This window comes from Vicia villosa, linkage group LG3 (genome assembly GCF_029867415.1).
Source record: "Vicia villosa cultivar HV-30 ecotype Madison, WI linkage group LG3, Vvil1.0, whole genome shotgun sequence".
Lineage (NCBI taxonomy): Eukaryota > Viridiplantae > Streptophyta > Magnoliopsida > Fabales > Fabaceae > Vicia > Vicia villosa.
Genome location: NC_081182.1, coordinates 113,362,459 through 113,376,353, shown reverse-complemented (window position 1 = coordinate 113,376,353; position 13,895 = coordinate 113,362,459). Strand labels below are relative to the sequence as shown.

The 13,895-nt window shown below is 32.7% G+C and overlaps 1 protein-coding gene across 1 annotated transcript; it reads left to right on the top strand.

Annotated features, from left to right (window-relative positions):
* The first annotated feature begins 2,395 nt into the window (after positions 1–2,395).
* LOC131658824 (F-box protein SKIP23-like) lies at positions 2,396–3,550 on the top strand. Its single transcript, XM_058928075.1, has one exon. The coding sequence runs from the start codon at positions 2,396–2,398 to the stop codon at positions 3,548–3,550; it is 1,155 nt and encodes a 384-aa protein (XP_058784058.1).
* The last annotated feature ends 10,345 nt before the right edge of the window (positions 3,551–13,895 follow it).

The window sequence follows — 13,895 nt, the reverse complement described above, 5'->3', positions numbered from 1 at the left end:
TTTCACTTACAAAATTAATAATTATTATTATATATTTATATATTTCTATTCTGATTCATAATTAAAAATGAGATAATTTTTTATTTAGTTTAAAAAAATTAAAAAAAGATTTTGTCTTAATTTTATTTAATGAATAAATTTTATATTTAATTCTATATAATTCAAAATTTACTTATGGAATTAAAATGTTTTTGATTTATTTAAGTTAGTAAAATAATTTTTAACTTTCAAATAGTTTAGGATGTTTTGATTCACCTTGATTTTATTGATTCACCTTATTTTATTGATTCACCTTGATTTTATACCTATTAATTGTATTGATTCACCTCGATTTTAATTTTTTTAATAATTATTAATTATTTCGGAAGTGTATATCCGAAACATTCCAAGTCCAATTTGGTCTTGGAATATTTCGGAAGTTCATTTCCGAATTCCTCCAAGGAGGTGCGTTCGGAGATGAACTTCCGAAAACACCACATTTTCTGAAAAGTAACTTTATTTCGGAGATGCATCTCCGAAATCAATATTTTATATTAAAAAAAACACGTTTTCGGAGATACATTTCCGAAAACACCTTTTTTAACAAAAAAGTACCTTTTCAGAAATAAACTTCCGAAACAAGGGGTAGTGCCTAAACCCTAAACCATAAATTCACCAGGGGTGGGCAAGAAGGTTAGGAGGTGGGTGAAGAAATTTTCAAAATTTATTAAGATTGATGTTACTATCAAATCGTATCTTTATCCTTCTGTGAAGAAAATGCGCTGGCACATGTTTTTCACCTAGTAATATATAAATGAGGTTTGACTCGGCCTGAATAGTTTTTTAAAAAATAATTCAAAATCTGATCCAATGTAAGCAATTTTCATAAAAGAAAGTTCAAATACATTTAAAATTATTCGATTTTTGTGATTTTTTTTTTTAATTCTTTTCAATCCGTATGTGGTCGCTATCTAGACTACTTTAAATTTAACCATTATAATCTATCTTATAGAATTAGATTTTACAAATTAAATGATATATCTGTTTTATATTTAGATTAAATATATTAATTATTAAATATATTTAAAATTAAAAAAATTAGGGTTATTATCACTCTTGCCTCCTTTCATAAAGACGATTTTTTGGTTATCTTTCTGTATTTTTTTATTCAAAAAGTTATTCAATAATGTATATAATATATAATTGTTGGCCAATACTTTATATTTTCATCATATAAATTGATTTAATATAATTGTTTGCCATATTGTATATATTACTTAAATGTATGTTCTCAGTATTTTAATTTGAATTAATTTCATAATAAATTATAATAAGTGTTTATATCAAGTTTTCAAAAAATTAAAAAATTATAATTTATTTTAATAATTAGTATAATATTTCAAACTATAAAATTTAAATTAATATACAGTCAAACAATTAGTATAATATGTCAAAAAGTAATTTCAATTTATTTATTCAAATATATACTAAAATTTTGACTTCCTCAATTTTTTCTTGTAATAAAATCAAACGAAAGATGATTTTGACTCAGTTTTAAATAAAATTTAAACTTTCTCAATTTTTTCTTGTTAATTACCTTTGACAAGAAAATAATTTTGCAATTTTATTATAAAAAAAAGAAAAGAATCAGTAATACAATACAAGTTAAAATATCAGATTTTTTATTTCATAAAGAAAAATTAAAATATAATTGTGTTTGCTACGCGAGGATTTTATCCTTTACCAGAATATACTTATAATTACAGAGATTTTGTCTAACGAAATTCATAATTTATTGTTATATTAAGATAATACAAATTAATTTTTTTTATAAGCACAAATTAATATTCTTATCATTAACTTATCAAACGGCAGCAATAACTTGAGTTTTCTTTTTTTGTGAAAGTATATTTAAAAAGAAAAAATCTTAAAAAATAAAGTATTTATAAACCGTTAGCATTTTTCTAAGAAATTTTGGCTTTTTAATCGAGAAAATTTCGTTGATTATAAACGTTGTTAATAAAATAACAAAAAGAAATAAATAAATAAGTAAAGTATTTATCTCGTATCTTTAACTTTATAAGAAAATCTAAAACATAATCATATTTTGAATGGTTAAAAAGTATTTACTTTGCATCCTTAACATTATAAGAAAATATAAAACATAATTATATTTTGAATATTTGATTTGATGTGATTTGACCCAAACATAGAAACCCCCTTATCAATTGCAAAGATTTTCTGAAACATAATCCCTAATTTTATGTCATACGATAATGAAGATTGAAATATTTTAATATAAATATATGAAACAACGTACACTTTGATTTTCTGATAGTTTCAAACTACTTTTTTTTCTTACTTTTGAAAAAAAAAAACAAATAATCTTTCTCTTTTCTTGTTTTCAATATTGTCTATGGCGATAGATTGGAGTAACTTAGAAGCACTTCCTTTAAGTTTAATTTTTGATAAGTTAGTAGAGCGTATAGATCACATCTGTTTCAGCTTCGTATGTAAGAATTGGTATTCCATTGCAAAGTTTAACTATCAAAATCGGCAAATACATAATAATGTATTGCCCATGCTTATGGTTCCCACAGAAAATTGCAGAATGGAGCGAAGTTTATACGGAATTTCCTTAAAAAAAATTTACAAGTTCAGACTACCGGTACCTTATGAAAAGAGACTTTGTGGTTCAAGTTATGGATGGCTAGCCAAGGTGGATTATAGTTCTAAAGTTACGATTATAACACTCCTCAATCCTTTTAAAGATGCAGTGTCCATCACTTTACCACCCATCTATTTCTTGGATTGGGATAGAAATCGTTCCGCGGATGGTGAGTTTGACGTGCATAAGGTTGTTTTATCTACTAATCCTACATTTAAGCCACATGATTATGTAGTTGTAGCTATTTACAGCGTGCGTATGTGTCTTGCATTCCTTAAAGCCGGACAAAATACTTGGACTTATGTTGATGATATTCATTGTTCGTTCAGTGATGTTATATTCTACAAAGATCTAGTCTATGCTGTGGGACGAAGGAATAATATTGTCTCTTTTGATTTGTCTAAATTAGAAGATGAAAAGATAACTCTAAAAGTTGTTTCTTTGAAGGGAAATGATTATGCTGACCGAGCTTATCTTGTAAAATCATTGGAAGAAAACTTATGGCTTGTTCGGAAATTTATTGACTTCCCCGATGGTGAAGATAATCTCGATCCTAGTACAGGTACAAAAAAATTTGAAGTATATAATTTAAAATTGGATCTCCAAACTGGTGAACTTATACAAATGTTGAAAATTGATAGTTTGGGAGATAATGTCTTATTCGTGGGTGATAGTGATTCTGTTGCTGTGTCAGCTTCATATTTCTCTAATTATCTTCAAAAGGATTCAATTTATTATACGGCCGATTTTTATTTAGATGTACCACCTTACCCTAATGGAGCATTTGATATGAAAATCTATAATGTAAAAGAGAAAACATTTAGACAGCACTGCCCTTATTACCATTGGTTTAAAGGAATGCCACCTGCAGTATGGATTATTCCACCGTTTCAATGGGATTGACAATTTCAAATTAAAAATTAAAATATGTTATTTTCTTTATTTATTTATTTTTTTTGGAATTTGTTCGTTTAGTTAAGTAAATAAAAAGTAATTTATTTAATTCCTTTAGATTGCTTTTGGCAAAGATTTATGTGTAATGCATATGAAAAGGAATTTAAGATTTTGTAGGAATGATAAAAACACTGTATTTTAAATATTGCAATTAATACTTGTCAAAAAAAAAAAAAATATTGCAATTAATATTTATAATTTTTTCAATTTTGTAATTTTAATTTATGAAACGGTAACAAGATTAAATTTTGATTTCGTCAATATTAATTTTCTCTAATTTTATACACAATTTGAATCCGCCGCAGTGTGCTGCCACCACATCATTAGAATCACCATTAAAATCAAATAATGTGGATTTCTTATAAATTTAGAGCAACTTATATAATTTTTAAATAATGGTTTTAAATTTAAAATAATGATATAGATGTTCTAAAATTTGAATTTAATTTAAAATGGTAATTGATATATTTTTTTTTAAATTTACTATATTATTTGAAGTTTTGATAATAAATCTTCAGCTAAAATTCACACCCACTAAAATCACATTTAAATATTTTTTAAAAGCATTTTATATAAATTAAAATTAATTTCTAATAACAACTAAAATAAAATTCAAACGTTTAAATAATTTAAAAAACACATTCAAATATATTCAAATACTATTAAAACGTGTTTGAACTCAAACAAGGTAATTTAAATGTGATTATTTTTATGATCCAAATATATTTACAAGTTAACATATGTACAAAATTAAAAAATAGATTTTAATTGTATTTAAATGTGTTTGAATAATATCTAAATATGATTTTAGTGGGTGTGAATTTTATTTAGAGATTTATTATCAAAATGTATCATTGTTTTTTAAAAATCACATATTTATAAATAAACTTATATATAATAAGAATGAGTTTGAAATATATTTAAATGTGATTTTAATGGGTGTAAATTATTTAAACGTGTGAGTTTTATTTTGGATGTTATTATAAATTAATTTTTATTTGTGAATAATAGTTTTGAAAAATGTTTAAATGTGATTTTATTGGATGTAAAATTTATTTGAAGATTTATTTTGTTCTGAAGACATAAGACAAAAAAGGGGGAGCAAGGCTGTTACTGAAGTTGGATATTCTGATTTACAAGATCTTATGGTGTCTAAATGCCTCTTTGAAATGGACAGCAGTGGTGATTACTACACTTGGTCTAGCAAGCACCTTGTTGGGATCATCTATTCCAGGATTAATAGAGTGATAGGGAATGCCGAGTGGTTTCAAAACCATTTAAATACAACTCTTAAAATTCTGCCTCCTCAAGTATCTAATCATGTCATGATATTCCTTTCTAGTCAGCATCATGTTAAGTATGAAGAGAGATTTAGATTTCTTAACTATGTTACAGAAGTTGATTGATTTATGGATACTATAAATGAGAACTGGAATGCTCCTCTTAAAGGTAGACCTATGTATGTCTTATGGTCTAAATTAAAGAGACTTCAGCCTGTTATCTACAAACTGAAGAAGCCCCCATTATTATGTCCAAACAAAAATTTCTGCATGCTAGAGACAAACTTGGCATGGTTCAAAGAGAGCTGGTAAATGATAGAATGAATAGGAAGCTTTTTGAAGAAGCTAAGGTTAGTATAGAGGACCTTGTTCCTTGGTACCGCATGAGTGAATCACTTTGCATACATAATTGAAATATGAGTTGTGCATAGAGAATGTGCGAGATGTTGTTATATTAATTGTTTCTATATGTAACTGTTGTGTTGATTTTGTATATACTACTCCTTAGCATGTGATATTCACTAATAACTATTTGAATAAAATTCTCACCCCTTATCCATTGGTGTGTATGTGCTTCTTCAGAAGTACAGATAATCAAGTACTTGAGTAAAACATGGAGCTTGTGTTGCTCGGTCGAGTCTTAGTGGTCGCTCAGATACGTAACACGGAAAACATGGGATTTTTATTTATTTTGTTTTGTTCATTAGTTACGTATCTCGTTTTTGGATTATGTAGAACCATGAGTTTGCTGGTGTTTATTTCGTTGAGGCCTTAGAGCCATTTGTAGTGAATTATTTTGAACTTACACAATTTAATTTGATTTCTAGGCAATAAGGAATGAAGTGACTTGATACTTCATGAGTTTTTATGAAATGTGACATTCCTACTTGTGCTTAGTCTGATCATTTCGTAAAATATTTTATAATTAATAAATGGGGAAAGTAGGATGTTACAATAACCCCTTTCATAAGGCTCCACACATGCTTTATGTTTAAAGGGATTCTTTTTCAAAATGGCAATGATGACTTTTGATCAAAAATGGAGTGAAACTTGAATAAAGCCTTAGAGATTTGGCTAATGCATCATGGACTTGTGTAAAGCATCAATTATATTGAGATGTAGAAGTAATGTAGGCTGTAAATCAATATCACATGATTAGCTTAGGTGTTGGATATGAACATGAACACGAAATTGGGCTTTCAAACCATTTTAACATGGTTACTTCATCTCTTCGAAACTTGGTGCCCGAGTAAGATAAATTCATGCTCTTGGAGTATTTGGAAAGATGAGATCATCCTCTACAACTTTCATGTTGAACACTTGAATAAATTCAACTTGCATCTTAGAGAAAACTAGCCATCCAAATTGAAGAAACAAGTAGTTTGACACTAATTTTTTTTTAAAGTTTTTGACATTTCACAACTTTGAGACACCAACTTGATCACTTCAAATTCTTATGAGAGTTTTTATTTGTTTTTTCTGTAATACTGAAGTATGAAATTTCATCTTTAAGTACATCCCTTGGGCATGAAAAATAGTTTCTTGAGAAAGGAGTTACAAGTTTGTAAAGTAGGCTAGATGAATATGGAAACCACTTTAACTTTAATACCTTTCATGATGTAGTACAAGATGAGCTTCTGGTCAGACTTAACATAGTCTACAAAATTTGAGGTAGGTCTATGATGAATACAACCTAGAATGATCTTTGTAACACCTGTATATTTTTTTAATTTTAATTTAATTTGGAAATTGAATTAATAATTAGAATTATTATGGATTTTGTGAAAATAATTGGAAAAATGATGGGTTATGGCATTTGGGCCATGTGAGAGGTCAGTAAGTAAAGAGGTGTTGAGTTAGTAAAGCCTTTTATTAATTTTAATATTATTTTCATAAAACAATAAGGAAGTTTGGAAAGAGAGAGAACGTGAAAGACTGAAGGTTTGGAACACGAAGAACGTGAAAAAAGAACTGTAGAGGGAGAGACCAATCAAGAACTCTTGGCTAAGGTAAGGGGGGACTCTCCAATTAGTATCTATTATTATGTTATGAATGATAATGTTGATTAGGGATGTTGTTTAGATCAATGGGTTTCCGTATTCTGATTGTGTTGTTGTGTTCATCCTTAGATTGGAATCCATGAATGTAAATCCTTAACTATTTGAGTAGAAATTAGGATTTCGATGAGTAAAATTGATATAGGTTGATAGACTATGGAAGATAGATGAATCCTATATGTTTTAGTGTGCAAAAATACTGTTTTTGATCCAAAATCGCAAACTGTATATGATGAGATCGCGAGGAAGACGGACTGGTTTAAGTGCAGGTTTCTGGAAGTTCTCCCCATTTGTGTATGATACGCGTATGGTACGCGTATGAGGGGTGGTATGCGTATGGTACGCGCCTCGTTACGCAGCAAAATACGCCCTTCTGTTGGTACACGTATGATGAAGAGCTGGTACACGTATGGCCTTGTGGTATGCGTATGATGTGTGTTTGTGTGGAAATCTGATTCTGTTGATACGCGTATGGTGTGTGTTTGTGGAATTTTGGCTCTGTTGGTATGCGTATGGCCAGCGTGAAATGCATATTTCTGCTGTTTGTGAATTTGGAAAGTTTGATGATGTGTAACTTTTAAACCGTTGGTCTGTTTTGAGTGTCGTTTGGACTATGATGGATTGAATGAAATAATATGTATGATTGATTGATGGATGCTTTAATTGAATGATGTTAATGTATATATAAACATGCTTCAATAACGATGATGGTGATGATGATGACTTGAGTATGAGATGATGTTACTCATAGAATGATGATGATATAAGTATGTTTTATATATGTTTGCATTCATTCATAATAATTTGTTGAGGGCTGAATCCTGATGATGTGGGGATTCAGTGAAGGGCATAATTCCCATTGTATGGAATTGTGCTGGCAGGGCCGTATCTTGATGAGGTTAGATCGGTCAGTGGGTATTCTCATTGATGATGTTGGTACCACATGCATAGTGTTAGTTTCATACATATGCATGACTTTTTATAACATGAATAATGTATTTTATGTTATGGCTCGATGATTTGTGAATGTGTGATGATGAAACGTCTGAATATGAAATGATTGGGTGAATGATATAACTATGATATATTGTTTTTTATGATGCAATAATATTTGTTAATTATGATGAGACTCACCCTTACATGTTGTCATTTTCAGATTGAGGATAGCGGCTTCGACTTGGTGAGGATTGGCTCATAAGTCAATATATTAGTTAGCATCAAGTGTCATGCTCTGATAGATGTAACACTAAGGGATGCAATGTTTTGAGTTTATGATCATAACTCTATTTTGTTTAATTTATTTTGAGGATTAATGCATTGATGATGTGATGCTAATTTGATGATTTATTTTCGCTGTGTAAACATGAGATTTTGAAGTATGAGATATGTTAAGATGTCTCTTGGTGAATGCATGACAGTGACAGATAATTGTTTATTTTATTATGATATGTGGCACCCTTGTTTGCATTTTACTCTGATTTATTTGTTAAAAGCCGCGGGGTTTAGAAGGGTGTTACAATAGTGGTATCAGAGCATTGTCGGCTGTTGTGACCAAAGTCTTAGTGTCAGTCTTTCCTGTGTATGCGACTAGTACGAGTTAACTTGTCGATACTTTTGTTCTGATTAAATTGTGTGTGATTTAAGCAGATCTATGGATGGAAGTGGTGGAAGAAATGATGATGCTATCGCTGAGGCTCTGGGCATGATTGCTGGTGTGCTGGGAGGAAATGTCGGAGGAGCAGGGATTGGTGCTGACAGGCAATTGGGGAATTTTCAGAGGAACAATCCTCCATTGTTCAAGGGCACGCATGATCCTGTGGGTGCTCAAAAATGGCTAAAAGAGATTGAGAGGATTTTTAGAGTCATCGATTGTGCTGAGAATCTGAAGGTGAGGTATGGTGCACATATGTTATTTGAAGAAGCTGATGACTGGTGGATAGCGACTAGAGATGAACTGGATGCTGATGGTGTAGATGTTTCTTGGGCTGTGTTCAAAAGGGAGTTTTTGAGAAGGTACTTACCTGAGGACGTTCGAGGCAAGAAAGAAATTGAATTCTTGGAGCTGACTCAAGGTAATATGACGGTACCAGAATATGCCTCGAAGTTTGTTGAGTTGGCGAAGTACTACGTTCACTACAACAATGATGAAGCTAGTGAATTCTCAAAGTGTATCAAATTTGAGAATGGTCTTCGTGATGAGATCAAGCAAGGTATCAGGTATCAAAGGATTCAAAGATTTGTCGATTTAGTGGACTGTAGCAGGATCTTCGAAGAGGATAACATTAAGCTGAAGTCATCTCACTCTCGCGAGTTAGTTGATAGAAAGGGTAAGAAGCCTATGGATAGGGGTAAGCCATACGGTAGAGGTAAAGCTGTTGATTGGAAGAAACCTAGTGGAGGAGATTCCAGTGCTCGTGTCAGATGCTACAATTGTGGTGAGATGGGACATCGTAGATATGAGTGATCAGAAGAAGTGTTTCAAGTGTGACCAATTGGGTCATGTTGCTGCTGACTGTAAGAAAAGGGTTGTGACTTGCTACAATTGTGGTGAAGAAGGTCATATTAGTCCGAATTGTATTAAGCCAAAGAAGAACCAATCGAGAGGAAAGGTTTTTGCTTTGACTGGGTCAGAGACTACTCCAGAGGATCGTTTGATTAAAGGTATGTGTTTTATTCATGGCACACCTTTAATTGCAATTATAGATACTGGAGCGACTCATTCTTTTATTTCATTGGATTGTGCTAAGAGGCTGAATTTAGAAATATCTAACATAAATGGAAGTATGGTTATTGACACTCCTGCGTCGGGTTTAGTAACTACTTCATCTTCTTGTTTGAATTGTCCGGTTGATATTTTTGGTAGAGAATTCGGGATGGACTTAGTGTGCCTTCCGTTGAAACAACTTGATGTAATCCTGGGAATGAACTGGTTGGAATTCAACCGCGTTCACATCAACTGTTTTTCGAAGACGATAATATTTCCTGAAGCTGTTAGTACTAATGATTTGGAAATGACTGCTAGACAGGTGAATGAGGCTATCGGAGATGGTGCAACGGTGTTTATGTTATTTGCGCTGATGGACTTGAAGGAGAAAGTAGCAAGTAGTGAACTACCAGTGGTATGTGATTTTCCTGAAGTTTTTCTGGAAGATGTGAATGAGTTACCACCAGAAAGAGAAGTAGAATATGCTATTGATTTGACTCCGGGAACTAGTCCAGTGTCGATGGCACCGTATCGTATGTCGCTGTCTGAGTTGGCTGAACTGAAGAAATAGTTGGAAGAATTGCTTGAGAAGAAATTCATCCGTTCGAGTGTTTCTCCATGGGGCGCTCCTGTGTTGCTAGTAAAGAAGAAAGAAGGTTCGATGAGGCTGTGTGTGGATTACAGACAATTGAACAAGGTTATTATCAAGAATCGGTATCCACTGCCGAAGATTGATGATTTGATGGATCATATGGTTGGAGCGTGTGTATTTAGTAAAATTAATCTGAGGTCTGGGTATCACCAAATTCGTGTGAAAGATGACGATATTCAGAAGACTGCCTTTAGAACGAGGTATTAAAATCAATGTTGACATAACTTTAAGTAATTTATATTCCAACGGGAAGGAAGAGTTTGCTAGGGGAAAGCTCCAAAGAAAACAAAAGGCTACAGGCTGAGAAGGACACAGATGCTGGAGGTCCTATCCTCTCCCCTCGGATTAATAAAAGTGGTGAGGTTCCAACTGTGGAACAACCTGAAAGGAATGAAGAGGCAGTCATTGTTCCTTTTCAACCGATTCCGATACAAGAGTTATCTAATGGTACTGAAGGTTCTTCAGAAAGTGAATTTGTGGATGCAACACAATTGGTTGATTTTGTCCTAGAGACACAATTAGATGAGAGGTACACAAAACAGGTTACAACTTTTCTTCAAGATTCATGGTATAACATGGCAGACTTGGACGATCCAGGGGTAGACTTGTTTCAGCAAAAAGATTTTCAACTTGTCACAAGCAAGAAGAAGAGAAATCGTAAAGCTAAATCTGCAGACAACACTAGTCATATGCCTAGTCCACAAAATCCTTTCTTATGAAGTGCATATTCTGGAATATTAGAGGGATTGCTAATGGTTCCTCGAGGCTGGCTCTGAAACGGCTTATCCAGAAGAATTCTCCGGACTTGGTTTTCATTGCTGAGCCTTGGATGGATTATAGCAATTTTCCTGACTGATGGATGCTCAGGTTTGATCTAAAACCTTTGGCTTTTAACCAAAGAGGTAGTTTACTTCCTAATCTTTGGTGTTTTTGTAGGACTCCCTTAAAACCTTCTATTGTTTCTATTGATAATCAACAGATTTCATTTACTATTAATCTTAATAACAGAGTTTTAGGATTCTCTGTCATATATGCTTCCACTTGTTATATTACTCGAAGGAATCTTTGGAACAGTCTGAACAACATTATTGCTAACAACATGAACCCCTGGACTTTTCTTGGGGACTTTAATGCTATAATTGGAGCTGATGAGTATAAAGGCTCTCACACACCTGCTAGTATCCCTATGCAGGATTTTTTCCATTGGTCTGATTCTAATAAGTTGATTCATCTCCCTACTGTGGGGAATTTCTTCACTTGGAGTAATGGTAGGAGGGGCAGGCATTTTACTGAGAAAAGGTTGGATCGAGTTATTTGTAATCTTGATATGTTAGACATTTGTAGCACTGTGGTTTGTCATACTCTTTCTAAACTGAAATCTGATCATTTTCCTTTATTATTCACTTGGGATTTTGCTAATGCTAATTTTCAATCTCAATTCAAATTTCTTAAAATGTGGACTCTTCATGATGGGTGTGAGAAAGTTATAAAGGATACTTGGGACTTCAAGTTCTATGGCTGTCCAATGTATGTTCTTGACAGTAAGCTTAAGCTTTTAAAGAACAGACTGAAGGACTGGAATAAAAACATTTTTGGAGATGTGAGGATTAAAGTGGAGGAGACAGAAAAGGCCCTTAAAGATATTCAGCAGAAAATCAGCCTAGGTGGATACAATGACAATCTTCAAATGGAGGAAGCTAAGGCCCAAAATGAGCTTGAGAGAGCTCTGATCCTTGAAGAGGAATTTTGGAGGGAGAAATCTCACATTAAATGGCATGTAGAGGGTGATAGAAACACAAATTTTTTCCATACTTTTGCTAAGATTAGAAGGAAGCAGAATTTGATTTCATCTCTTAATATAAATGATGTGGTTACCATAGATAGACAGGTTATTGAATCCCACATTATTGATCACTTCTCTAATCTTTTCAACCAAGGTGTCTCTATGCATGATACAGGGCTTATTGAGAAGGTCAATCCAAGCTTGGTGAATGATAGCACTAATGCTATGCTGACTGCTACCCATAGTGTGGAGGAAATCACGCATGTTGTTATGAATTTAAAAGCAGATTCAGCCACTGGCCTGGATGGCTTTGGTGCTATCTTCTTTCAAAAATATTAGGGCATAATCAAGAAGGATGTTGTTTCAGCTGTGCTTCAATTTTTTCTGCAAGATTGTATTCTCCCTAATTATAATTCTAATACTATTGTGCTCATTCCTAAAAACAATGAGCCTAATCTCATTAACCATTATAGGCCAATTGCTCTTGCCAATTTTAAAACCAAAATCATTTCCAAAATCATTGATGACAGATTAGCTGCCATCTTGCCTTCCTTGATATCTCCTCAGCAAAAAGGTTTTATTAAAGGGAGAAACATTAGAGATGGTATTTGCCTCACTTCTGAGGCTATTAATATTCTTGGAAACAAGAGTTTTAGTGGCAACGTTGCCTTGAAAATTGATATTTCAAAGGCCTTTGATACTCTTAACTGGTCTTTTCTTCTTAAAACTCTTTCCTCTTTAGGCTTTAGTGGCAAATTTTGTAATTGGATTGATATTCTTCTAAATTCAGCTATGTTGTCTATAGGTATCAATGGCAAGCAGGCTGGTTTCTTCAAGTGCTCCAATGGTGTGAGACAGGGAGACCCCTTGTCTCCTCTCCTTTTTTGCTTAGCTGAGGAAGTCCTTAGTAGAGGAATTACTCATTTGGTTCAAAATAATCATGTCAACCTCATTAAGGCTTCTAGAAATTATTCTGTCCCATCTCATACTTTGTATGCAGATGACATTATGATTTTTTGCAGGGGAGATCAAAAATCCATTAATGCTATTGCTAATCTGCTAGTGGAATATGCTGCCATTTCTGGTCAAGTGTGCAATAATGCTAAATCTTTAATATATGCTGGGGGAATGACTGTTGAAAGGCACAAATGCCTGGCTGACATTATTGGATTTCAAATGGCAAAGCCTCCCTTTATTTATCTTGGTGCTCCTATCTTTGTAGGTAGACCAAAATCTAATTATTTTACTTTCATTGCAGACAAGGTTAAAGTCAAGTTGGCACATTGGAAGGCTTGTTTGTTGTCTATGGCTGGAAGGCTTCAGCTCATCAATGTGGTCATTCATAGCATGCTTATTCACTGCATCACTATTTACAACTGGCCTGCCTCCCTAATCAAGCAGATCAATTCTTGGATGAGGAATTTTTTGTGGAGCGGAAATATGGAGCAAAGGAAAATTCTGACTGTGGCGTGGAAGGATTGTTGCTCGAGCAAGAATGTTGGTGGCTTAGGGATAAAGGCTTTATCTAATTTCAACTCTGCTTCAAATCTCTAGTTATGTTGGAACTTTGTTAAAGGTGAGCAAGATTGGACTCATCTTCTTGCTATCAGAGTAAAAAAGAAATCACAAGATCATTTCCTACCACATCAAATCCTCGATTTGGACTAGTATAAAAGCTTGCTATTCAACTGTAATGGACAACACGAAATGGATCATTGGAAATGGATCAAAAGTCAATTTCTGGCTTGATACTTGGTTGGATGAGCCCATAGCTAATAAATTCAACATTCCTAGAGCTTTTCATAATTATATCAAGGT